The sequence below is a fragment of the Gossypium raimondii genome, chromosome 10 (assembly GCF_025698545.1).
Source record: "Gossypium raimondii isolate GPD5lz chromosome 10, ASM2569854v1, whole genome shotgun sequence".
In the NCBI taxonomy this organism is placed as follows: domain Eukaryota; kingdom Viridiplantae; phylum Streptophyta; class Magnoliopsida; order Malvales; family Malvaceae; genus Gossypium; species Gossypium raimondii.
The window spans coordinates 15,249,437-15,274,564 of NC_068574.1; the positions used below are offsets into that span (position 1 = coordinate 15,249,437).

General features: G+C 32.8%; 3 protein-coding genes across 5 annotated transcripts; 1 reads left to right on the forward strand and 2 right to left on the reverse strand.

The window, feature by feature from the left end:
* The first annotated feature begins 5,725 nt into the window (after positions 1-5,725).
* Positions 5,726-7,337, forward strand: LOC105775295 (uncharacterized). The gene is made up of 3 exons (XM_012597821.2): positions 5,726-6,642; positions 6,758-6,883; positions 7,157-7,337. The coding sequence occupies exons 1-3, from the start codon at positions 5,726-5,728 to the stop codon at positions 7,335-7,337; spliced, it is 1,224 nt and encodes a 407-aa protein (XP_012453275.1).
* Positions 7,338-7,867: 530 nt separating this feature from the next.
* LOC105777585 (UDP-glucuronate:xylan alpha-glucuronosyltransferase 1) lies at positions 7,868-11,806 on the reverse strand. Of its 3 annotated transcripts, none has more exons than XM_012600929.2 (5): positions 11,714-11,806; positions 11,485-11,556; positions 9,907-10,113; positions 9,196-9,824; positions 7,868-9,108 (listed from the first exon to the last, which is right to left on the reverse strand). In XM_012600929.2, exons 2-5 carry the CDS (start codon positions 11,547-11,549, stop codon positions 8,078-8,080), a joined length of 1,932 nt encoding a protein of 643 aa, XP_012456383.1. In that variant the 5' UTR covers positions 11,550-11,556; positions 11,714-11,806; the 3' UTR covers positions 7,868-8,077. The 3 variants fall into 3 exon arrangements, with proteins under 3 accessions (XP_012456383.1, XP_012456380.1, XP_012456381.1); XM_012600926.2 differs by having other exon boundaries at positions 11,485-11,610; positions 11,714-11,732; XM_012600927.2 differs by having other exon boundaries at positions 11,485-11,749.
* Positions 11,807-19,367: 7,561 nt separating this feature from the next.
* Positions 19,368-20,130, reverse strand: LOC105777586 (cell wall / vacuolar inhibitor of fructosidase 2). The gene has a single exon (XM_012600930.2). It carries the CDS (start codon positions 20,005-20,007, stop codon positions 19,480-19,482), a length of 528 nt encoding a protein of 175 aa, XP_012456384.1. The 5' UTR covers positions 20,008-20,130; the 3' UTR covers positions 19,368-19,479.
* Positions 20,131-25,128: the final 4,998 nt, after the last annotated feature.

Sequence of the window (25,128 nt, forward strand, 5' to 3'; positions counted from 1 at the left end):
CAAATGTTCTTTTAGTTCCTGACATAGATCAAAATCTGCTGAGTGTAAGTCAGTTGCTTGAGAAAAAATGTCCAGTGATATTTAAAGACAACAAATGCCTAATATTTGATCCAAGTGGATGCGAGCTCATTTCAACAAAAATAGTCGATAGAAGCTTTGATGTCAACTGAAACTTAGCAACTTCAGTAGCATATAACAACTCACTAGATGAAACCAAGTTATGGCATAGAAGACCAACTCACTAGATGAAACCAAGTTATGGTATAGAAGAATGGGACATGTTGACTACAAATCCTTAAGTCTAATGTCTAAGAATAAACTGGTTGAAATTTTATCAAATATGACCGATCATGAAGATGTATGCGAGGTATGCCAGTTTAAAAAATAGGCAAGGTCTCTATTTCCTACGAACACAGCATGGCAAGCCACTGGAAAATTAAACTTAGTACATACTGACATTTGCGGATCCATGAAAACAAGCTCGCTAAATGTAGTAAGTACTTTGTATTATTTATTGGTGACAGTACAATGTTCTATTGGGTGTACTTCATGAAGAATAAGTTTGAGGTGACTGGAATCTTTTTCAAATTCAAAGTCATGGTTGAGACCCAGAGTGACTGCAAGCTAAAAATGGTAAGATCAGACAATGGGGTAGAATACACATCAGAGAAGTTTGAAAAATTTTGTGAAGAGTCTGGTGTTCATCATCAATTGAACAATGTGTACACTTCACAGTAGAATAGTGTAAGTGAAAGAAAAAAATAGAATTGTAATGAACATGGCCAGTTGCTTGCTGTTTGAAAGCAAACTACCAAATTATTTTTGGGCAGAGGTAGTAAACACTGTTGTTTACTTGCTAAATAGACTACCTACTAAAGTTATTGAAAGGAAGACACCATTTGAGGCCTGGTATGGTTTTAAACCTTTTGTTTCACACTTACGAGTATTTGGTTGCACTTGTTTTGTTCATATTCTAGAAGAGAAAAGAAGCAAGTTAGACAGTAGATCGCAGCTAGGGATATTTTTTGGATATTCTAGAGCTAAAGAAGGATATAGAATCTATAATCCTTTAACCAATAAAGTGATCATAAGCAAATATGTGAAGTTTGATGAAAGAAGAATCTGGAATTGGATTGTAACAGAGGAGGAGATGTGTGAATAGAGGGGTCCAAAACTTGATGTGCAAGCCACTAAAGACCAAACTGAAAATGATCCATTAAATGAACAACCAGTGCGAGGAATTAGGTCCATCACTAAAATCTATCAAAGGTGTAATCTGGCAAAACTAGAACCAGCCACTTTTGAAGAAGCTGAATGACGAACAGTTATGAAAGATGAAATCACCATGATCAACAAAAATGAAACATGGGAGCTTGTAGATAGACCAGATCACAATAAATTAATTAGAGTTAAATGGGTGTTTAGAACCAAGATGAATCTTAATGGATCAATCAACAAATATAAATCGATGTTGGTTGCGCAAGGGTTTTACAAACAATATGGAGTGGACTTCACTGAAATATTTGCCCCTGTTGCGAGGTTAGGCAACATAAGACTACTAATAACTTTTGCAGCTCAAAAGGGTTGGATAATACTTCAAATGGATGTAAAGTCAGCCTTCTTAAATGGTTTTTTAAAGGAAAATTTTATGTCAAGCAACCTTAAGGATTTGCAGTACTTGAGTGCAAGACCAATGTCTACAAACTACACAAAGCACTGTATAGTTTAAAGCAAGCATCAAAAGCGTGGTATGAAAAAATTTACAGTCATCTAATAGAGATGGGTTTTGAAAGAAGTATTAGCGAGCCCGCTTTATATGTGAAGAAAACTGGTAATGAAATACTCTTCATTATTTCATTATATGTTGATGATTTACTTATGATTGGCGACAAAAATGAACCGGTGATTGTATTCAAGGACCAAATGCAAGAAAAGTTTGAAATGTCAGACTTAGGTGAAATGACATATTTTCTCGGTCTAGAGGTAAATCAAGCTCATGATGTAATCTTCATAAACCAGAAGGGGTTCGCGATAAAATTTCTACGAAGATATAGCATGGAAACTTGTAAACTTGGGAGCATCCCTATTTCTCAAGGTGAGAAGCTCACCAACAATGAAGATGTTGAAAAGGTTGATGAAACAAGCTACAAGTGGGATGTCTGCTTTACTTGACAACATCCAAACCTGAAATAATGTTTGTTGTAAGTCTGTTGTCCAAACACATGCATTGTTGTAATATGAACCACTACAGGGCATTAAAAAGGGTTCTGCGATACATAAAAGGAACTCTAAACCATATAGTGAAGTTTGTAAAGACTGAAAAGATCAAACTACTTGGGTATTTAGAAAGTGATTGGGTTGGATCTACTGAATGAAGAGCACCTCGGGTTATTTCTTTACTCTAGGATTAAGCGTCTTTTGTTGGAGCTCGAAGAAGCAAGAAATAGTGGCGCAGTCAACTGTTGAAGCTGAGTATCTTACAGCCGCAGTAGCTGTGAATCAAACTATTTGGCTAAGGAAATTGCTAAATGATTTAAATTTAAAGCAAAAAAAAATAGAGATTAAGTGTGATAATTAATATGCTATTGCAATTGCAAAAAATCCAGTGTTTCATGGAAAAACAAAACACTTCAAAATCAAGTATCATCAATTTGTGAGAGAAATGAAACAAGCCAAGGAAGTAACATTGGTTCATTGTAGTTCGTAAGATCAGTTGACTGATATTCTAACAAAACCTCTTGGGAAGATGAGGTTTGAAAAGTTGTGTTATGATATTGGGGGTCAAAACATGGAGGTCAATGAGGAGTATTGTGAAGTGACCCTCCATGCAATAATGAGCCCTGAACACAAGTCTGTGAGCTCACCAAATCTGCAAGTTCACCAAGACTGCAAGCTTACCAATAATGCGAGCTCACCAAACTTGGGATGACATTAAAGCTACAAGCTCTGTCTGGCGAGCCCATGCCTATGAGCTCCTCACTCTGCAAGTTGCCAACTTGCACTGAAACAGTAATGATTTTTTATTAGACGTTTTGGTTGTTGATTAGATTAAAATCAGCTAATGAGGACGCAAGTTATTTAAATATTAAGCCAAGTTGTAATTATTTTATTATTATTAGCTTATTTAAGCTCATTTGTTCTTGAAAACAATATATCAGTTTTTTCTTCATAAATGAAACAGTTGATCACAAGCTGATATTTCTCCATTTTTCTAATTTTCTTTTGCTTCTATTTCAATCCTTTCTTCATAAAAAAATCCAACAATTTATTATTCTTTTATTTTTAGGTTGTTTCGAATCTTTTAGGATGGTTTGAAAGTTTTAAAAACTCTCCTTCATTTGTTGGGCTATTTAGATTCTCTTAGGACAATTTATAAGTTTAGATAATTCTCCTTCTTCAAAGGAGTTCTTTAGAGAAATTGATTTCATTTCACTTGTATTTAAAAGTTGCTCCGGCTTCAATGAAAGGCATCTCAGTAATTCATAATTTTCTGTGTTTCTTTAATAAGTCGATCATTGAGACTGATTGTAGTAGTATTTTAGAGTGGGTTCAAAGTCCAGCAAAGGCCCTTTACATTTATCGAAATGTTATTAATTCTTTTTCAGCTCCTCTAGCAGGTAGATGGTTCTCAATCAATTTTCGAGAACTACAAATGAGGTGAAGGTTGGAATTAACAGAATTTGCAGCTTATTATCTCATCTGTAGTGCTTTGGTAGTGCTCTTGTGATGTTTGTTGCAGCCTAGCTTTTTTCTTTTTCCTTTTCTATTTCGATTGATTGAGTCTTGTGGTGTACCTAGATGTACCTGTATATGAGTTTCATTTACGATAACCTATGAAGCACCGACACGGGGAAAACCCCTCGTACCAATGTCGTAATGGTATCTGATACGGACACGTCGTTGACACGGCTGAATACGTACCGGACACACTTTGACGCGTGTCAAAAAAGGGACATTGCTGGACTTTCTTTTGGCCTGAATCAGAAACAAAAAAAAAACATATAAAAGGAGAACTTTAGTAAACAGATAAAAAGAACTTTAGCATTTAATTGTGATAACTTATGAGACTTTTAACATACTTGTCTTCTTTGGAATCGATCCGCTTATATGAAGATGATGATGATGATGATGATGGAGATTTTGTAGATGAAGGTTTTGCAGAGAAGAAAGAGTGAAAGACAGAGACAAAGGTAAAGGCAGTAAATGAGGAGGAAGAAAAGAAGGGGAATATGAGTGTCTACGTAAGAAAGAAAAAAATGTAGTTAATGTATCTAGTTATAATGAGGTAAGAAAGTCCAAAAAAAATTATAGTAGTATAAAAATAGTGAAATAAGTATAATAAAAATATGTTTGACTCATTATAATAAGAATATATATAATATTTGTCTAGTTAATGTATTTATTAGATTAAAAATATTTAAAAAAATTAATTTTAATTATAAATTAATAAACATATGTGTGACCCAAATTCTTGTCAAATAAAATAAGACATTGTTTGCAATTCAAGTTAAACAAAATATATTTTCTTTCTAGAAGATTTAGTATTTATTAGTATAATATATTTTACATTATTAGCATAATTTATTTGACCTATGAATTTAATCTATAAATATGTGAGACCCATTATAATAAGAATATATATATGTAATATTTGTCTAGTTAATGTACTTATTAGATTAAAAACATTTTTTAATTAATTTTAATTATAAATTAATAAATATGTGTTACCCAAATTCTTATTAAATAAAATAAGAGATTACTTGCAAGTCAAGTTAAACAAAATATATTTTCTTTTAGAAGATTTAGTATCTATTAATATAATATATTTTGTATTTATTAGTATAATTTATTTGACCTATTTAATTTAGTCTATAAATAGACACTTTTATAACATTAGAAAATACATCCATTAAACGATTAGAACTCAACCATTTTTGGAGAATTTTGTATTTATGTTTTGAGGGTTCTTTGTTTTTGAGTTTCGGGGTTTAGTTTTTATCTCAATTTCTTCCGCTATTTTTACTTATTCGTTGTTTAATCAGGTCGATCCCCAACATTAATTATGACATCTCAAAGTGGTAGTGGAAGTGTTGACTCATCAGATAATGTTACTAATGCTAGTGTGTCTCAAGATGATATTAGTAAAACTCATTTTTGGAGATATGTTACTAAATTACCAAAAACTGTTGAAAGAGGTGGGAATGTTAGTTTTGTGTGTAATTTTTGCAATGCTACATTTAAGGGGTCATACTCTGGGGTTAAAACACATTTATTGAAACTAAGTGGGCAAGGAATTTGAGTGTGTCCTAAAGTAACACTACAACATCTTGCTGAAATGCAAAAAATAGTTGAAGATGTAAAACTCAAGTCGCAACAAAAAATAGTCTCATTGCTACCTAGTTCTTAAACATTAGTATATTCCTTTGGGCCAAACACAACCTTACTTCAACGGCATAGTTTAGATTCTAAAAGAAGAAAATGTCCTTTAGAACAATCGTTCAACCTAGCTGCTCGAGAGAATTTAGATAGTGAAATTGCTCGAATGTTTTATTCTGGTGGATTGCCTTTTCATCTTGCTAGGAACCCTCATTATGTGAATGCATTCACCTTAGCTAGTAAGAATTTGATTTCGGGTTACATACCTCTAAGGTATAATGCTTTAAGGACTACACTGTTGTAAAAAGAAACATCAAACATAGAGAGGTTGTTACAACCTATAAAGGGAATGTGGAGGGAAAAAGGTATTAGTCTTATATGTGATGGATGGACAGATGCACAAAGACAACCGTTGATTAACTTTATGGTTGTTTCTGAAGGTGGAGTTGTTTTCTTGAAAGCCGTCAATTATGAAAAGGAATACAAGGATAAGTTTTACGTGACAACTTTAATTAAAGATGCCATAAGTGAGGTTGGGGCACAAAATGTTGTTCAAGTAATAACCGAAAATGCATCAATTTGTAAAGACGTGGGATCATTAGTAGAGACACAACATCCTCATATCTTTTGGACACCTTGTGTGGTACATACTATTAATCTTGCTCTTAAAAATATATGTGCTGCAAAAAACATCGAAAAGAATGAGGTTACATATGATGTTTTGTGTTGGATAAATAATGTTGGTGATGATGCTATCTTTATAAGAAACTTCATAATGAATCACTCTATGAGGTTGGCAATATTTAATTCTTTTGTGCCTTTGAAACTACTTACTGTTGTGGATACTTTATTTGCTTCTACGATTGTGATGTTAAAAAGATTCAAGCTCATTAAACGGGGTCTCCAAAATATGGTAATTGGTGATGAATGGTCTACTTATAGAGAAGATGACATTTCCAAAGCCTATTTGGTGAAGGAAAAAATTTTGGATGACCTTTGGTGTGATAAGGTTGATTATATCCTTACTTTTACGGAACCTATAAATGATATGCTTCGAATTATGGACACAAATAAACCTACTCTTCACTTGGTTTATGAGATGTGGGATGAAATGATCGAAAAAGTGAATACAAGCATTTATAAGCATGAAAGGAAGAAAGGAGATAAGAGATCAACCTTTTATGAAGTCGTATATGATATTCTTATTGATCGGTGGACTAAGAGTAGTACACCACTTCATTGTATGGCTCATTCTTTAAATCCAAGGTAAACTTAGATAACATATATTCCATTTATGCTTGTTTTTATTCTTTTATACTTGTTTTATTTATTATCAATTAAAAAAAATTAAATTTATTTGTTTACATTGGTACTATTGTAGTGATTGGCTTAATGAGGTTCCAAATCACCTTCCTCCACATAAAGATGTAGAAATCTCAGAGGAAAGGAATAAATGCTTAAGAAGATATTTTCCTTCTACCGAAGAAAGGAATATGGTTTTCCAAGAGTTTGCGATATTTTCGGGAGCACTAGATATTTTTGATTCACTACAAGATAGATGACTTTTGGATCCCAAGTCTTGGTGGTTAGTTCTTGGGGCTTCAATACCTTTGCTCCAAAACTTAGCTTTGAAACTTTTTGGACAACCTTCTTCATCATCTTATTGTAAGAGGAATTGGAGTACATATTCGTTTATCCATTCCATGAGGAGAAATAAGATTAATCCTCAATGTACTCAAGATTTAGTATTTGTGCATACTAATCTTCGATTACTTTCAAGAAAAACTCTTCATTATAAACGAGAGAACAAGATGTGGGATATTAGAGGTGATGTATTTGACTCATTTGAAGGAGTTGGAATTCTTGGAGTTGCTAGCTTATCTCTTGATGAACCGGATATGGAGATGGTAATTTTTGCCAATGAAGAAGAAGATATGGAAAATGCTAATGCTATGAATTGAACTAGAAAATTGCTCTCTTTTTGCTTCTTTTTGTACAAGCCTTCTTAAGGATATAGGTTGAATTTCAAATTTAAATTTGATATGACATGTTTTGTGTAATGAACTTGAAAAATGTATTACTATATTTTGTCATATTTTATGTAATGATAAGAGAACTTAATGGAAAAGAATTGATTATATATTAATGAAAAATATCAATATTTTTATTTACATTGAGTCTTTTTAACATAAAATATATATAAAAATGTTTCCATGTCCTCATTTTTTTTAAAATTACCGTGTCGCCATGTCCGTATCGTGTCGTACCCGTATTGCGTGTCCGTGTCGATGCTTCATAGAAGATATCTGATTGGATTAGTGTTTTGTCCTGACGAGATGCTCGAGCTGTTGTGGGACGATTTGCTCGATTGTTGGACGCCAATTTGTCTTGCATATGGTGTCTCTCTTAGACATTAGTTTTACTCTAACGAAGATCTTAAGCTAGAACTGCATAAAATTAAATTACTCGTTATTGAGAAAATGCAAAAAAAAAAAAAAAACCTTTATCGTCCAGGTGTATCTGGATTTATATATATAGCCTTATCTGGATTGTGTTTAATAATACCACTACGCCCAAAAACACAGTCCATCTAAACAACTTTGGAAAACAAACGAAATTAATAGTGTGAAACCCGTTTTAAAACAGTGTCATTTACATAAAAATGATGGCCAAAAAAAAACACCATGCTCATAAAACAAACTCATAAGCCCGAGAGTGAAGCAGTGTTGATTGCTGGCGGTGTTGGAACATAGAATTCATCATCAGTCCAGTTACTTTCACCCCAGTGTTTTAACATACTTCTCCATGAGCATACATTGTCTATACATTTCTTCCTTCGCCTGTCCTTAACTTTGATTCTCCAATGGCCGTCACTGAAATTCGCCTTCTCAGCCTCCCTTCTATCAACCTCTAACTGTGCCTTTTGCTTCGATCTCAACATGCAGAATTGGTGTAATTTCTCTGGCATTGCATCATGGACTTTCCACCACCTTTCATGTGCCACATCGCTAGCGAACTCTAGCATTATATCCACATTCCAGTTGCAGTCATAGTCCTTGTAGCACAGCCATGGTTTTATACCTAGGTAGTGAAGTACGTAAAGGATCGGCGGTTCCGCCCCAAAAAGGCGAGTTTTCTTTTGCTTAACTTCTTCTTCGTCCCCGATCCAGAAATGTTTTAGGAAGTTCATGTGCCGAGGAATCCGGTGCCACCATGTGAAGACCTCGTTTAGGTACCCTTGATCCCCACCATTGTATGACTCAAACACATCAATGTGGTCCATCAAGAGCTGGAAGGTGCAATTTGAAGGCTCAATGACCATAACACCTGAGTTGAAAAGTGTGGCATTGTTTCCTGTTGCCGATATTTCAGGCATCCCGAATAAGAAATCAATGTTCCGAAGAATTAAGAGATCGGCATCGATGAATATGATTTTGTCATAATCCGTGAGCTGCCATAACCGGAACTTGCTGTAGTTCCATTCGTTGTAAGCATCTTTTTCGGCTTTTGGATTCCTGATCCTCTGAATCGTCCTGACTTTCCATCCCGCTGCCTCAAGTCCACTCCTATGATAAACACTGATAGTCTCGTCAACGAGTATCACGAGGTCTCGAGTCGAACCAGACATGCGGATGCTTTGAGCCGCAGCTATAGCCCCACATACATATACGTGAGCTGAATGCAGAATCGTTGCATATGCTTCTCGAGATGCATTCCCTGAATATGTTGGCTCTGCATTTATCTTATTGTGTTACTTTTCTCATTAAAATTAAGAAAATATGCAGTTTGGGGGCATTCATTAATTGGAAAAGAACTGACCTTTGATCCCAATTGGGAGTGCAAGTTCACAAGAACCAGTTGGAAGCTGAAGCTTTTCTCTCAACACATTCAAGTCTGGTTTGTATAACCAGACATTGTTTTTTCGTAAGACAAGTTCTTTACAAGGGAACATATTCGGTATCGGGAAGCATTTCGAAACAAAAAGAACATGCACGGGATAAAACCCCTTGGCCGAGGTTGCAAGATTAGCAGCTGCAAGCTGCAAATGCAAGCGAGCAACATCCCTAGACCAATTCCCTTCATTCCTACAAGGAAGCTTGACAGCAATCAGATCAAGACGTTTTCCGGGGACTTGGATCTTCGGTAGAGTGGGGCAAACCGGGACATCTTCTTCTTGCTCCTCATCAATCCATTCAGGATACAAAGTCTCCCAAGTTATATTCATGTCAGCATTGGGCAGTTGAAGAACAATGTGGTTGGCATCAGGGATTAAGTGCTTCCAATTAGTGATCTCAGTAGTGTTGAAGTTCAAAAGTCCAATTCCCTGGTAATCATTCTTTTTATCCAGTTTCTCAATAACTTTCATTACATCATCCCAGTTGGTATCCACATGTGATACGTATCGAGAATCTGCTTCTCCCCATATCCACCTGTTCATGAAATGACTCCTGCATGCATGCATGGATGAAGCATCCATTTCATTATATACATTCTTATATGTATTTATGTAAGAGAGATCAACATATATACCGAGAAGTTGTGGCAGATAAATGGTCAGTGGAAGAGAGGTGAGAAGAGTAGAAAAGCTTTAAAAAAGAGGCAGAAACAATTAGAAGCAACGCAAGTTTGAGGAGAGGAGATTTGCAGCATGTGTGGCGGTCTTGGAGTGGGACATGGAATGGCTTCTCAACATCCTTCACTTTATTTTTGTTGATCTTTCTTTTGTATATTGCCTCACTGCAATATTGATAAAGAAATGCAAAAATAAAGCCAAAAAAAACTAAGATCACATCATATTATTTTTGTAATTAATTGGAGAAAATGAACAAAAATCAAGGAAGCGTCATGTCAATAATGTAGGGTAAATTGAAATATTCTTTTGGAATTTCTTCAACTTTTAATTTTATCTTTCAAGCGTTTTAAACAATGTTTGCTGTTTCTCACCCAACCTAGTCAAACTCTTACTATTTAAAATTATAGTTGAATTTAAATATTTTCCAATTTATCCCCAGATTTTAAAATTTAGGTCTAATTGTTAACATGATTAATTCTTTTCGTTAATCTTGTTGGTGTGACATTTTAAAATAAAATAAGGTTAACAAAATAATTTTAATGCTATTAATAATTAAACATGGATTCTGAAATTTAAAAGGTAAAAAAATTAAATTCCTAAAAATAAAAATACGAAGATTTTTTATGGATACCATTAGGGAATGCAACAGTGGCTTAGAAGGAAAGAGCAGTTAGTTAAAAGGCAATGAAAGTGTTCAATTTCCATTTTTACTGCAATGGAAAGCAGTGTAGAGTTTGATCAAAATGAATTACATCTCTGACAACAAAAATTGTAATTAAAATCAATTAATAATTCTAAAATAGGAGATAATTAAAGTGGAAGATTTATATATAATCACTACACTTGCTGGTAAAGCAAACATCCAACTTCACGTATCATTATCTTGTAGAGGCTGAAGCAAACTCTCCCACACCTCTACTACCACTCACGTTGATAATAAAATTTATGTTATTATTTTAGATTTTTACAACTTTTCTTTTTTATAAAAATAATTTTAGAATGGTTGACCCAAGATTTTGGTTTTCTTTAATTTTAATTCTTGAAAATATGCATAACCATATAGGAATTAATAGTAGGAATTGACCAGAAATGGATGATGGTCACATGTAGAAGAAGAGGAAGTAAGCCCCACAGTGGTTGGTGTGAATCATTAGATTCAGAAGTTGAGGGTTTTAGACCAATAAGATGCTGGTCTCAAGATAAGAATAATTGATATTTTATGATTTTTAACCTGTTCTACATATTGATGGTATATTTTAGTATATGAGCAGCAGTGTATTTTTTGTTATCCCTGGCTGGATTTTACTGATTGTATCAATAATAAAACAAACAGTAATTCCAAAAAAGTTGAGAATAGCAATTAACAAGTATGGATATTTAGAAAGAAATATTCAAATAAAAAATCCAACGTATTGCTGATCAGTCCAGTATAAGCTAAGAAAAAAGGGCTTTGGTAATTAATGATGTAAAAACTAAACAAGATCAATACTGAAACTGGGAATTGCAAGCAGAAAGTAAGAAAGAAGGGAACTCACATTGAGGCAGATAATCGATGTCGGGTCTCGAGCGAACCAGGTAAATTTGCCATGATTTCTCTCATCTTCTAACTAATCAAGGGCATGCATGCAAGTATTGCACAAAAAGGATGGCAGTCAGCGCTTCTGATGAAACAAGAAATGAAATTGCAGAAAAAAAATGACTAACACAATCAAGTTCTTTTATTTTGTTTCAATAAATGCAAGAAGAAAGAGAGAGAGAGAGAACCTAGGATGTTGGGGAATGGAGGAAAAAGCAGGCCCTGAAACCCAAACAAACAAGGCAATGGAGGCAATATAGGCGAAGGGTAACGTCTTTCTCAATTTTTCTATTATTACTTCATCCTCCATAACTCTTTTTAATTTCAACTTTTTACCAGTTCCTTTTATAATGTTTATAAATCATATATTATTTACCAAATTGGTGGCGGGGCTCCACCTTAACTACTTACTACACCAATCCTCAGCTTCTTTACCGTATGACTCCTATTTCCTCTACAAATGATTCTCCATTGCTTTCCCTTGTTCTTTTCCCCTCTCTCAATCATAAACTCTAAACATAAATAATAGATCAAATACGAAAATATCAAAATACATATGATCTCTCTTTCAACATTACAATGATTTTTTTTATTAATTTAAACATAATCTCTTTCTTTTTTCTAGTATATTATTTTATAAAATGTAAGTAGGTAGGTACCATAGATTGTTTTCAATCAGAATTTATATAAATTGTAAATATCTTTTGTTTAGTGAACATTAACAACATTTTGCAATTTCATATACTACTAAATTAATTTCAGTAAATATCTGTTCAGCATTGTGCTGGTAAAGTGTTACATATTATTCAAAATAATAAAAATCCGAGATAACCCAATCCACCTATTCGCCACCATTAATATACAAAAGCCAGTGGTAGCATATGGAAAATCTCAAAGCGACAGTGCCACCAACTGAGATTAAAATGAAGACAATAACGATTTGATTAACAAAAGTAATGAGCATCGAAATGATTTGTGGCAAAGAATGCTCTGGGTTTTTTGAGAAGAAAATAATCCAAGAGAGTAGTTGACATATTAGGTTAATGAAAATAACTAGTTTGTTTGGAGTTAAAGATGATCAAATGTCCAAATCTTTCACTTTATAAAACAGATGAAAACTTGCCAATAAATCTGCTAAGATTTCATCTCCACACAAACAAACAGGAGTTCAAATCCAAACAGGGAAAATAGAGAAAGTTGCTCATTTAATTATCTACCTCACAAAGGCAACACCTCTTCATATTTTGGTTTCTGTTTTGTTTGATTAGTCGTTTTGGCTTTTTGCAAAAGTCATATGCATTATCGGAGAAAACGTCTAGGTTTAAAGGTCCTTTCAAACTTCAACTATTTCACCAAACATACCCCGATCAAGACCAAGTCAAAAGATTTATCGATTATTAGATGGTTAATTGAAACAAGGATTAATATATAATTTTAAGTGAAGCATCATAGCGTTGTCCCAACAATCCGCAAACCCTTTTTCTTTTAATATTCTTTGCATCTAAGGAATCACAAATAATGGACCGGACAAAATGCCAAAATCTTAAAACAAATGATACAAACATGGATTGAGTTGACACATAATATATTATGGATTTGTATTTTATTCATTCTACATGTATAAATGTGTCATGGAACTAACTAAAAAATTTATTAATGCAAGTGCACCTATCAATTAATAGTATAGCTACGGTGAGTAAAGATTTCGTTCTCACAAAGACTAAAAGCGTTAGTAATTATTGCCTTTCTATTATTTAACCGAATAATTCAAGTGATTAATTAAAACTAATTAACTAAATTAATTAAAACCCCTATTATCGCATTAACTTGTGTTATGGATTCCCCTATTAGAGTAATCCGGTAGATTTATGTAGGATTGCATGCAACTCCACTCAATTACGTAATATCTACTCTTAAATAATGTCTATTCAACCACCAATTCAAGCACATCAAACATGGATCAATAATCTGGAAATATCAAACCAAGAATTAAGCACACATAATTGAGAATAAGAAACTAACAATTTATTGCGTAAAATATAAATAAAACAACAGAATTCGTCATAGGGTTCATCTCCCTAGGTATTTAGAAAATTAGTTCATGCTTGAAAATAAAAACATCCAAGATACAATATAACCGAAAGAAATAAAGAAACTTGTGATAACTTCCTAAGAAATCAAATGGGAATCTTCAATCTTGACGGAAATCTACTTTAGAGTCTGCTTCAATGGTGTTTTTCGAGTTGTTTTATTGAATATTCTTTGACGGCTCTCTCCTATCTTCTTATTTTTGTCATGTATACGTCTAAGAATGTCCGAAAAACCTAAAAATCACAATTTTTTGCAGTCCAGTGTGCAATTCCGTGAAATTGACACAGCCTACCACACGCCGTGTGGGTCACATGGCTGTGTGGTCTGGCCATATGGAATGGTTCAGCCCATGTGGCTATTGTAGCTTGCTCTGACACTCCGATTTTCACTCATTTTTCATTCCTTTTGCTTCCAAGTGCTCTATTAAACATCAAAACATGAAATTAAAGAATTAGGAGCATAAAATTCACAATTAACATCAGATAATCACCCAATAATTACATGTTAAGAATGAGGTTAAAACATGTTACTTTTAGCACTTATCAATTACACATCAACTTTAATTGGGGTTTAAATATACACATAAAAAACTTTTATTATGATTCAATTGTACACATTTTAGATTTATCTAGTACTGAAAAGGAGTTTATGGAGAGGAACCCTAGCAAAATGGCAAGGAATCCTTTCAATCACAGGCGATATCTGGTCAAGCAAGACAATGAAACTCTTATTAACATCTCATTGAAAGCTCTTTAAATAAATACAAATAATTAAAATTTCTAACAAATAATTAATTTTATTAAGTAAAAACACCTGTGGTCTCTCTCCATTTTGATATCGAGTAAATTGAACCCTACCAAAAAAAATTAGAACAAGTTAATCTCTGTCAATTTTGAAAGTAAGCAATTAATGACAATTAATGACGTCATTAATATTTTTCGTCAATTCCACATAATTTTGGTTGGTATAATAATACATTTAGCCCTTGAAGTTTTCTATTCTATGTGTTGATAGAATGCATAAATGTTGTGGGCTAATTTTTTTAAAATAGGATCAAATTGATGAATGTGTAAGTGAGGCTAAATTTATTATTATACCAATAAAATATGTAGAATTTATGAAAAGCATCAAAGATGTAATTATTTATCCTTAATTGCTCAATTCCAGAAATTAAATTACTCTATTTAAAAAATTAATTAGCTGATTACCGAAATTAAAAGAGAGAATAGAAATTTTATTTTTAAAACGGATGAAATTCATATATACGATAACTAATGAGAAAATTATAATTTAAGTAGAAACATTTTTAAAAGAAAAAAACAATAAATACATAAATAAAAAATAGTTGAAGTTTTTAAATATATTATAAGAACAGGTGAAGCCCCCACAGAAGGCAGAACGTGGAGCAATGAAAAGTGCCAAGCCTACAGAAGGTGGGACTTCTTTATATGATGGAAGCCTTGCACCCATCGCTACGTATCTCCCTCTTACTCCATCCCATGCAATTTGTTTACCTTTCTTTTGTATTGTGGGAGTCAATACATAACGTATATGTATTTTGTATTTGAAGCTAAGTAATGTCAATGGAATGCCGTCGTTTTTTCTTTATTCTTGTTTCCCCTTTTACAAAATATAAATAGATTAAAAATGTATCTAAAATTTGTGATGCACAAAAAAAAGATCTTTACTGTATACATATATGATATGTAAATGAGATTTTGGTGGTAAATTATTATTCAAATTTGATCTTTTAAACAATATTTTAGTTTTGCTCTTATATAAAAATAATAGACTTTTAGTCCCTTTTCAACTTAATAAAATTAAATATTGTTGAGTTTAGTACCACGAATAAAAATATCCTTGCTTTACAAAATAAATTATATTATTTAAAGTTATTTTTGTCATTTTATATCTTTTATAAAAAATATAAATATAAATACGCATTTATATTTACCATTCAACCAAATCGATTAAAGAATTAAAATCACAAACTATACATCTTTAAATAATAAAAACTTAGATATGTAAAAATAATTTTCCAAAATCAACTATTGAACCGCAAAAGCTTTCAACAATAAAAGTCACAGACAATTTTCCCCCACCTGTGTTTGCATCGTACACAACTTTTTGTTTTTTTTTAACCTCAAAATTGCCTTAAAAACAACACTACGTTCATTCATAACTGTCTTAAAGAAAAATGCCGTTTAAAGAAAATTATTAGATTAGATTTTTTTTAAAAATTATGGGAATAAGTTGATTTTACAAAAACACTTCCAGCTAGAAGTATTTTTAACTGATTTGCAGAAAAACGCTTCCAATTAGAAATATTTTTGCCTCAAAAAACTTTTTTGATGCTACCTCTTGTGAAAATAAAACTTACTAAACAGGTTTTATATAAATCTCAAATCTCATTTACCTTATTTTCTTAGCGATGTGGGATATGAGTATATATATATATCCATAATCCATTTGTAGGTTGTTCTTAGATAATATGAGCTTATTTACTCTTTAACTAACAAAATAAAATTAAAGGCTACACTTAATTTTTAAAATTAAAGACAAAACTTTGTACATTAAACTCTAACAAAATAAAACACTATAAATTCTTATACAAATATTATTGTTGTAAAAAAAGTCGAATAATACAAATATTATTGTCGTAAAAGAATCCAATAAACAAATAAAGACAAACCTCTTCTTCTTCCTATAAAAATAAAATAAAAGAATTTGTATTATTCGATTTTTTTTTTTTACAACAATAATATTTGTATAAGAATTTATAGTGTTTTATTTTGTTAGAGTTTGATGTACAAAGTTTTGTCTTTAATTTTAAAAATTAAGTGTAACTTTTAATCTTATGTTGTTAGTTAAAAAAGTAAGCAATCTTACATTGTCTAGGAACAAGCTACAAATGGATTATGAGTCTATATATACTCATGTCCCACAAAGCTTAAGAAAATAAGGGAAATGAGACTTGGATTTATATAAAAACCTTTTTTTGTAAATTTTTATTTCCACAAGAGGTGGCACCAAAAACAAAAAAATATTAGAGTAGAAAATGTTTCCAGCTAGAAGAATTTTTATAAAATTAACTTAGTCCAAAATTTTTTTAAAAAATGCCCTAATAGAATAATTTAAATAAAGAAATTAATGAATTGATTTGATTATTATTTGCTGAAGAAAAGATATGGGATTTACGAAAGGTTGTAAATAATGAAAGGCAAGAAGACCAAATGTACTTAATGTTGGGTGTGTGTGTTGATGGTAATGGTTGGACAGCTTGATAACAAAGTCCCACTGAGAACAAGATGCACCCCGAAACACCCCCCCAACCAAATCTCAACTATTGTACTTTCCAAACTAGGACATTTCACCTTGCATTTTCATACACGCATTTATTTCTACATATTTTTAATAAATTGATCCTCGTATTATTTGTTTTCAGGATTAATTTATGAAAGATGATTTCATTTATAGATGAATGCATTCTTAGTTTGAGCTGAAACTAGAGAACTTAAAGGTAAATAAGAATAAAGAACAATCTTGTAAGGAGAAATTCATCCACAAGAGAGCTTATGTGATTTTTCGTGCACATTGGAAAAAAGGACTAAATGACGCTTTGTCTGGAATTTTGATTAAAACTAGTTTCGGATGAGATTGAATGTTAAAAATGGCAAGTCCGAATTTGGTTTAATTCGATGTTATATTCAAAATTTGGGATGATACGAACGAGTTTTCTGTCTGAAAAACAAATTTAAAATTTTACTTTAAATATAAAATCAATCTTTTTGAATAAAATTTGATTTTTAACTACTGTTCTTGTTTGGGCCCAAAGTCTAATGCAGTCTTTTGTCCACTCTAAAGTGTTGGGGCCCTATTTAATGCCTGTTTTTGTGTCCGATTTTAGGGACTGCTTTTTCGGACGTTATACATTATTTCTAATAATAAAAATGGAAATGTTTACCTTTACAAGTGGGGATAAGATTTTGTCATATGTTTTTAAGTTGTATTTAAATATTTAAAACTAAATTAATAAGACATGTGATAAAATATCAACCTCGCCGATAAAATAAAATAAAAAAGGACACAGATTTGTCTTCAAAATGGATAGTTTTAGAAAAAAATTTGACACATTTTATTTCGTTTAAAATTTATGAAAAAAAAAACTTACATGAGGAGATAATAGTGAGAAATATACAATCAACTTTTTCTATGACAATCCTATTTGTGTATCAAAATTCTAGATATCATAGAAAGGTGGTTCTTATATATCTATATAACAACATTTGAGACACTTATAACATCATTTGAGATTTAAATTATATTTTAATTTTTTTAATTTTCAATTTAAAAATTATAATATATTATTAATATTAGTAATTACTAAGATTTAGAATGTAGTTTTAATAAAATTCACTAATTCAATTCTATTTATTCAAAAATATTTTAATTTAATAAAATTATATTTTATATAAAATTTAAAATTTTCTAAAATTTGTTATTTTTATTTTACTTAGAAACATAATTTATTTTATTAAAATTTGAGGCAAGAGGTTTTTATAAAAAAATTAATTTAATAAAGAGTGTACTTATTTATTTGTCTATGACTTAGAAATATAATTGACGACGACTATATGAATACTCATCCAGATCCTGCAAGTGTGCACAACACAACGATACGATAAAACATTTAACGATGTTTGAGTGCGTGCAAAGCATGACTTAACTAACCAAACCCCATAAATGCACAAAACGCTACAATACGATACTCCCAGAAGTATCAAGCAACCCGCATAACACTATATGAGCCCATGTATCGTATGGCATGTCAATTATACTTGACTAGCTCTCCAATACCATATATTCATTTAAACAATTTTGAGAAAAATCAATAAAGATTTCATACATATCAATTCATTAATAATTAACAGATAATCAAATAAATCATAAATCAACCCTCAACTAAATATTTCAATCACCTAAAGCAAGTGATTTAGCGAAAACTACAAGATAAATCAGAAATTAGCTAACGAAAGCGTCAGTTGCTTAGAAACAATCAATCCTCGACGACCTCCGCTTTTGACAATTCGTTTACCTCATGCGTTGGAGAAATTGACAACAATAAAAATTAAAGAAAGCAAAAGAGATGATGGACAATTTAAGGGTATTAATCGGAGTAATAGAATATGTTTAAAAGGGTAGCAATATGAAGGAAAATTGAAGCTAATTTACAACCCTTCAAAATTGATATAACTGGCACTATGGCAACAACGAGAAGAGGTAATGAGTGCAGTAGGCAGGAGCAAACTGTGGTTGATGTTGAAAGTAAAAGGCAACCAGTATAAGTCATGGACAATAACAACAATCGACAACCTATTTTGTTGAAGCAGGCTGCAATCAAGAGAAAAACCTGATGTGGCAGTGGGAAGAATAAGATTACGTTCCAATTTAGATATTCCAATACTACTAAAAGAAATGAGGTAATGGAGTCTAATATTTGAACCCATAATAATCGAACCAAATTCAGTATTTTGTTTTCTCAAGTGGAACCCAGTGACTTGCTGGTCGAAAACAGCATATTACATTCTTATAAAAGCTACGTTTTCACTAGTCAAAGCAGAGGATGTGTCCCCATCGTCTTTTTTGCGCACTAAATTCATCCCTTGCCTAATTACATCATTGAAATGCCCCTAGATTTTTAACCTATAATGCAAATATATTAATATTAATTTATCCAGCACTGGCTCACAATTGTTCAAAGTCATCAATAGCAACCAAATCAATAAATTACTAAATATATGAAACAATGATTTAAAAGTAAGGGAAAATTTGCATCAAAAAGTTGTAATACCACCAAATACAGTTAAAAACCAAGATGATCAGTCAGACCTAATACCACATCACAAATATGTTTCAACTCATCTTCCCTACTTGCAATTGCTTGCGGATAGATCAGCTTCGGATACCTTCTGAACGCATTACGGCAAGCGTTCGGGTAATCGGCGGCAGCCATAACATGCATATAGGCGTAATCATAGGATTCCGAGGCAAAATCTTGAACCGAAGCTCGAAGAGCATCACCGGAAAAAGCGTACATGTGGGAGCATTCTTTTAGAACTGTCTTTAGGATAGTGTCATTTGTGGTAGTAAGCAATTGGGATGATAAGAAGGTCGATGTTGCCGTGGCATTAGCCGTTGCAACTCGGATCAAGATCAGGGCCAGGCCCTTTGTGTCTGAATTCAGACTGGTAGGATCGGAGTGGAGGATGGAGACACAAAGGTCAGCATACTTGGTGGTTTTGCAAGTGGTTTGGATTAAACCAGCATCTCCGTTGGTGAGTGATGTTAAGATTAGGGAGATGAGAAGGAACATGTAAACAGAAGAGGTCATTTTAAGAGAGGTGATGATCAATTTTCTTTTGGAGACTAATGGAAAAGAGAAAGGTAAAGAAATTTAGCGCGGATAAGGATGGCTGATTTTGGACTTCCTTATAATGATTCAGGGGGAAACTGCTTTACTGATTTGTCCGCTAACCTATTTATTTCTATCAATGTTAATTTTATACTACAAAATGAATTTCTACTGTAAAAAGTCAAAACCATACAGTGTTACGTATTTTTTTATTTTGAAACAACAGTGATCTCCATTACCAATGCAATGGTATTGAGTGTTTCTTCTTTTTACTTACAGTATCATGGGAAATTGGAATCCATATCACATAATCGCATATCTATAACTTACCATTAAAGCTATCTCCATTCAATTAGAAGGCATAATGTGAAATTTTTTATGTAAAAACACCTTTCCAGATCTTATCGATTTCAAATTTGAGTAAAATGGTTGGTCTCAAAATATTTAGAGTAATTTAATTCCTATCGATTTTGAATGATAATTAATCATGACGTTAATGTATTTTTTTCAATTGTACTTAATTTTGATTGATATAATAATAAATTTAGCATTCGATGTTTAAATATCTTGTGCAAATGTTGACAGAATGTACTAATTTTGTAGGTTAAATTTTGTAAAAATAGAACATCGGTAATGACAATATATCGCAAAGAAAAGAGAAATAAAAATAAATAACACACATATTTTTACGTGGAAACCCTTTCGGGAAAAAATCACGACCAGAGGAGAAGAAAATTCACTATGTCAAATTCGAATAATTACAAGAGAAGTTTCGACTACATCTATTTATAAGTTGAAAAAACCTAATTCTAATCAAAGTCAAATATATTATGCTAATAAATGCTAAATATATTATACTCATAAATACTAAATCTTCTAGAAAGAAGATATATTTTGTTTAACTTGACTTGCAAGCCATCTCTTAGAATTTGGGTCACACAACTCTAACAATCTCCACCTTGACACGAATTCTCAACGAATAAGTTTTTCGCCTCTTCCATAAAACCCCTTAAGAGTTTAACTTCAACAATGAAACCAACCAAGTCTAAGCAATGCTCAAACTTGGTTATAGGAAGTGACTTAGTCATCAAATCTACAGGATTTTCATGAGTACTAATTTTGCTCACAACAATATCACCACGAGTAATAATATCACAAACAAAATGATACCGAACATCAATGTGTTTTGTTCTCTCATGAAACATTTGATCTTTTGTAAGGAAGATGGCACTCTGACTGTCACAAAATACTGTACTGATTTGAAAGTCTTCATTGATTTCACTAAAGAGTCCCTTCAACCAAATAGCTTCTTTACAAGCCTCAGTAATCGCCATGTACACAGCTTCAATGGTAGACAAAGTGACTGTAGCTTGCAAAGTGGCTTTCCAACTGATTGCACAACCTCCGATTGTAAAAACATAACCTATGAGAGATCTTTTTTTATCAAGGTCTCCAGCAAAATCAGCATCAACATACCCAATGACTCCATCTTTAGTTCTTCCAAACTGTAAGCAAACATCAGTAGTACCTCGTAAGTATCTTAAAATCCACTAAACTGCTTTCCAATGTTCTTTACCAGGATTCACCATGTATCTGCTAACTGCACTGACTGCATATGATAAATTTAGACGTGAACAAACCATAGCATACATGAGAGATCCCACTGCACTAGAGTATGGAACATGTGACATGTACTCAATCTCATCATTTGATTGTGGAGACAAAGTCAATGAAAGTCTGAAATGGGCTACTAAAGGAATACTAACAGGCTTAGCACTCTACATATTGAATCTCCAAAGAACTTTCTCAATGTACCCCTTCTAACTTAAATACAATTTACTTGATTTTCTATCTCTGAGAATCTTCATACCAAGTATCTTCTCTGTTGGTCCCAAATCTTTCATCTCAAATTCTTCATTTAGTTAGGCTTTGACCTTTCTTATCTCCCATTTATCTTTTGCTACCATCAATATATCATCAACATAAAGGAGTAGATACACAAAGGAACCATCACTATTTTTCTTAAAGTAAACACAACTGTTAAAACTACTTCTTTTGAAATCATAAGAAGTTATAAAGGAATCAAACCTCTTGTACCACTGTCTTGGTAACTGTTTCAAACCGTAAAGAAACTTTTTCAGCAAGCAAACATAGTCCTCTTTTTTTGATACTATAAAACCCTCTGGTTGTTGCATGTAAATATCCTCCTCAAGTTCTCCATGCAAAAATGCAGTTTTTACATCTAACTACTCAAGCTCCAAATCATGCATGGCCACAATACCAAGGAAAGCTCAAATCGAACTATACTTCACAATTGGGGAGAACACATCTGTGAAGTTCACTCCTGGAATTTGACTGTAACCCTTTGCAACAAGCCTTTTTTTATATCTGGGTTCTTCAACTCCTGGAGTTTCTTCTTTCTTTTTAAACATCCATTTACAACGAACAACTTTTTTACCTTTAGGAAGTTTTACAAGATCCCATGTTTCGTTTTTGTGAAGTGATTCCATCTCCTCTTGCATAGCAAACATCCACTTTTCTGAATCTTCACAGCTAACCGCCTCAGAACAATTAGATGGCTCTTGGTTTGCATCTATATCTTCAGTCACATTTAAAGCATAAGCAACTAGATCAGACTCGACATACTTCTTTGGAGGTTTAATTTCTCTTCTAGTTATGTTTTTGGCGATAGAGTATTGTGGTAAAGAAGCAACTCTATTCTAAATTTTTATACTGGCTTGAGGAGTCGACTCTGTTGTAGATTCTGGATTAATCTGATGCTCCACCTACTTTTGATTTTCTTTATTGGAAGAGTCTTTAAGAGATAAGTTAGGTAGCATAGCAGTTTCATCAAAAACAGCATCTCTGCTAATCACAACTTTTCTATTTTCAAGACACCATAACTTATACCCTTTTATACCAGTTTTATAACCAAGAAAAACACATTTAATGGATCTCGATTCCAATTTTCCATTATTAATAGGAGCATAGGCAAGACACCCAAAGATCTTTAAATCAGAATAGTTAGTAGGATTACCAGACCATACCTCTTGTGGAGTTTTTTTCTCAATGGCAACGGATGGAGATCGGTTGATCAAAAAATACGCAGTAGAAGTTGTTTCGGCCCAAAACGACTTTGGTAAGTTGGCATTTGACAACAGACATCGAACCTTCTCCATGATCATTTTGTTCATTCATTCTACAACGTCATTTTGTTGTGGAGTATGACAAACTGTCAAGTGTCTCACAATCCTTTCTGATTTGTACAGTTTATTAAACTCATCAGAACATAACTCTAAGCCATTGTCTGTGCGGAGGTATTTTATTTATTTTTCCATCTGTTTTTCAATCATTGTTTTCCAATACTTAAATACGGAAGACACATCGCTTTTTTGCTTCAAGAAGAACACTCAAACTTTTCTGAAAAGTCATCAATAAAAGTTAGCATATAATTAGCTCCACCTCTCGAAGGCACTCTAGATGGCCCCCACAGATCATGATGAATATACTCCAATATTCCCTTCGTGTTATGGATTCCTCTAGTGAATCGAACACTCTTTTACTTCCCAAAAACGCAATGCTTACAAAAATTTAGTTTGCAAATTTCTTGCTCATCAAGAAGTCCTCTTTTGCCCAATTCTGCCATGCCATTCTCACTCATATGCCCTAGGCGTATATGCCACAGGTTAGTAATATCATCATCTGACAAGGAAGAGGAAGCGACAACTGCATCACCAGTAACAGTAGAACCCTGCAAAACATATAACTTAACAGTTTTTCTCTACCTTTTGATTACAATGAGGGAACCTTTGGAAATCTTCAAAACCCCACTTTTAGTTGTGTATTTGTACCCTTTTAAATCAAGAGTACTCAATGAAATTAAATTCCTCTTCAATTCTGGAACTTGTCGCACGTCACTAAGTGTTCTGACAACTCCGTCAAACATCTTCCCTTTAATTGTTCCAACATCTGCAATTTTACACGAAGCATTATTTCTCATCAAAACAACACATTCAAACACGATTTCGTAAGTTGTAAACCAATCCCGATTGGGACTCATGTGGAAGGTGTAGCCCAAATCAAGGATCCACTCCTTGCTTGCTTTAGAATTGTTGACAGAAGCGACTAGAAGTTCACCATCATTGTAGTCTTCTACAACATCAGCTTCACCAGAATTTTCTGGTTGTTTTCCCTTTTGATCTTGTTCTGTAGCTTATAGCACTCAGATTTAATGTGCCCTTTCTTCTTGCAGAAGTTACAAGTTTTACCTCTGTTTGAAGACTTTGATCTATCCTTAGATTTACCGCGAGGATTTCATTCCTGTGTCTTTCTACGATCATCATCAGTATTCTATTCTTGTCTCCCACGAACAATGAAACTTTATTCTTTAGAGTCGAGTTTAACCACAAGATGTTTCATCTTATCATTTGAGGTCAAAGAATCATAAACCTCATCAATTTTGAGAGACTCACAGCTATATAAAATCGTGTCTTTAAAGGTTGAATAAGACGGGGGAAACGAACAAAGTAGAACCAACCCTAGATCTTCCTTATCATACTAAACCTCTATGACCTCCAAGTTTGAGAGAATTTCTTTAAAAACTGTTAAGTGTTTGTGCACAGACGCACCTTCCTCCAAACGATGAGCATAAAGACGCTGCTTCATATGCAACTTGCTGGTTAGAGTTTTTGACATACATATTTGTTCCAGCCTCTTCCATAATGCAGCGGCAGTCTTCTCCTTCATCACATTCTGCAAAATTGCGTTAGATAAATACAAATGTAATTGTGTTAATGCCTTTCGATCCTTACGCTTATTCTCTTCATCTGTTAATGTCAAAGGCATCTTATCTATCCCTAGCAGGGCATCCTCCAGATCCATCTGAGCAAGAACTGTTTGCATCTTAATCTGCCACAATGCAAATCTGGTGTTGCGATCCAATAGCGAAATTTCATACTTCAAATACGTCATTACCATGATCGAGATGAACAACCTGAAAGCTCGGATACCAATTTGTAAAAATAGAACATCGATAATGATAATATATCGCAAAGAAAAGAAAAATAAAAATAAAGAACACACATATTTTTACATGGAAAC

Excerpts from the sequence above, each read along its gene's own strand:
- LOC105777586 (XM_012600930.2), bottom strand. The coding sequence starts at position 20,007 with ATGACCTCTTCTGTTTACATGTTCCTTCTCATCTCCCTAATCTTAACA.
- LOC105775295 (XM_012597821.2), top strand. The coding sequence starts at position 5,726 with ATGTGGAGGGAAAAAGGTATTAGTCTTATATGTGATGGATGGACAGAT. Across the intron at positions 6,643-6,757 it reads GCTCATTCTTTAAATCCAAG|TGATTGGCTTAATGAGGTTC; the intron begins GTAAACTTAGAT and ends GTACTATTGTAG. Across the intron at positions 6,884-7,156 it reads AGGAATATGGTTTTCCAAGA|AAAAACTCTTCATTATAAAC; the intron begins GTTTGCGATATT and ends ATTACTTTCAAG.
- LOC105777585 (XM_012600929.2), bottom strand. The coding sequence starts at position 11,549 with ATGAGAGAAATCATGGCAAATTTACCTGGTTCGCTCGAGACCCGACAT. Across the intron at positions 10,114-11,484 it reads CATCGATTATCTGCCTCAAT|TGAGGCAATATACAAAAGAA; the intron begins GTGAGTTCCCTT and ends TCAATATTGCAG. Across the intron at positions 9,825-9,906 it reads TTATCTGCCACAACTTCTCG|GAGTCATTTCATGAACAGGT; the intron begins GTATATATGTTG and ends GCATGCATGCAG.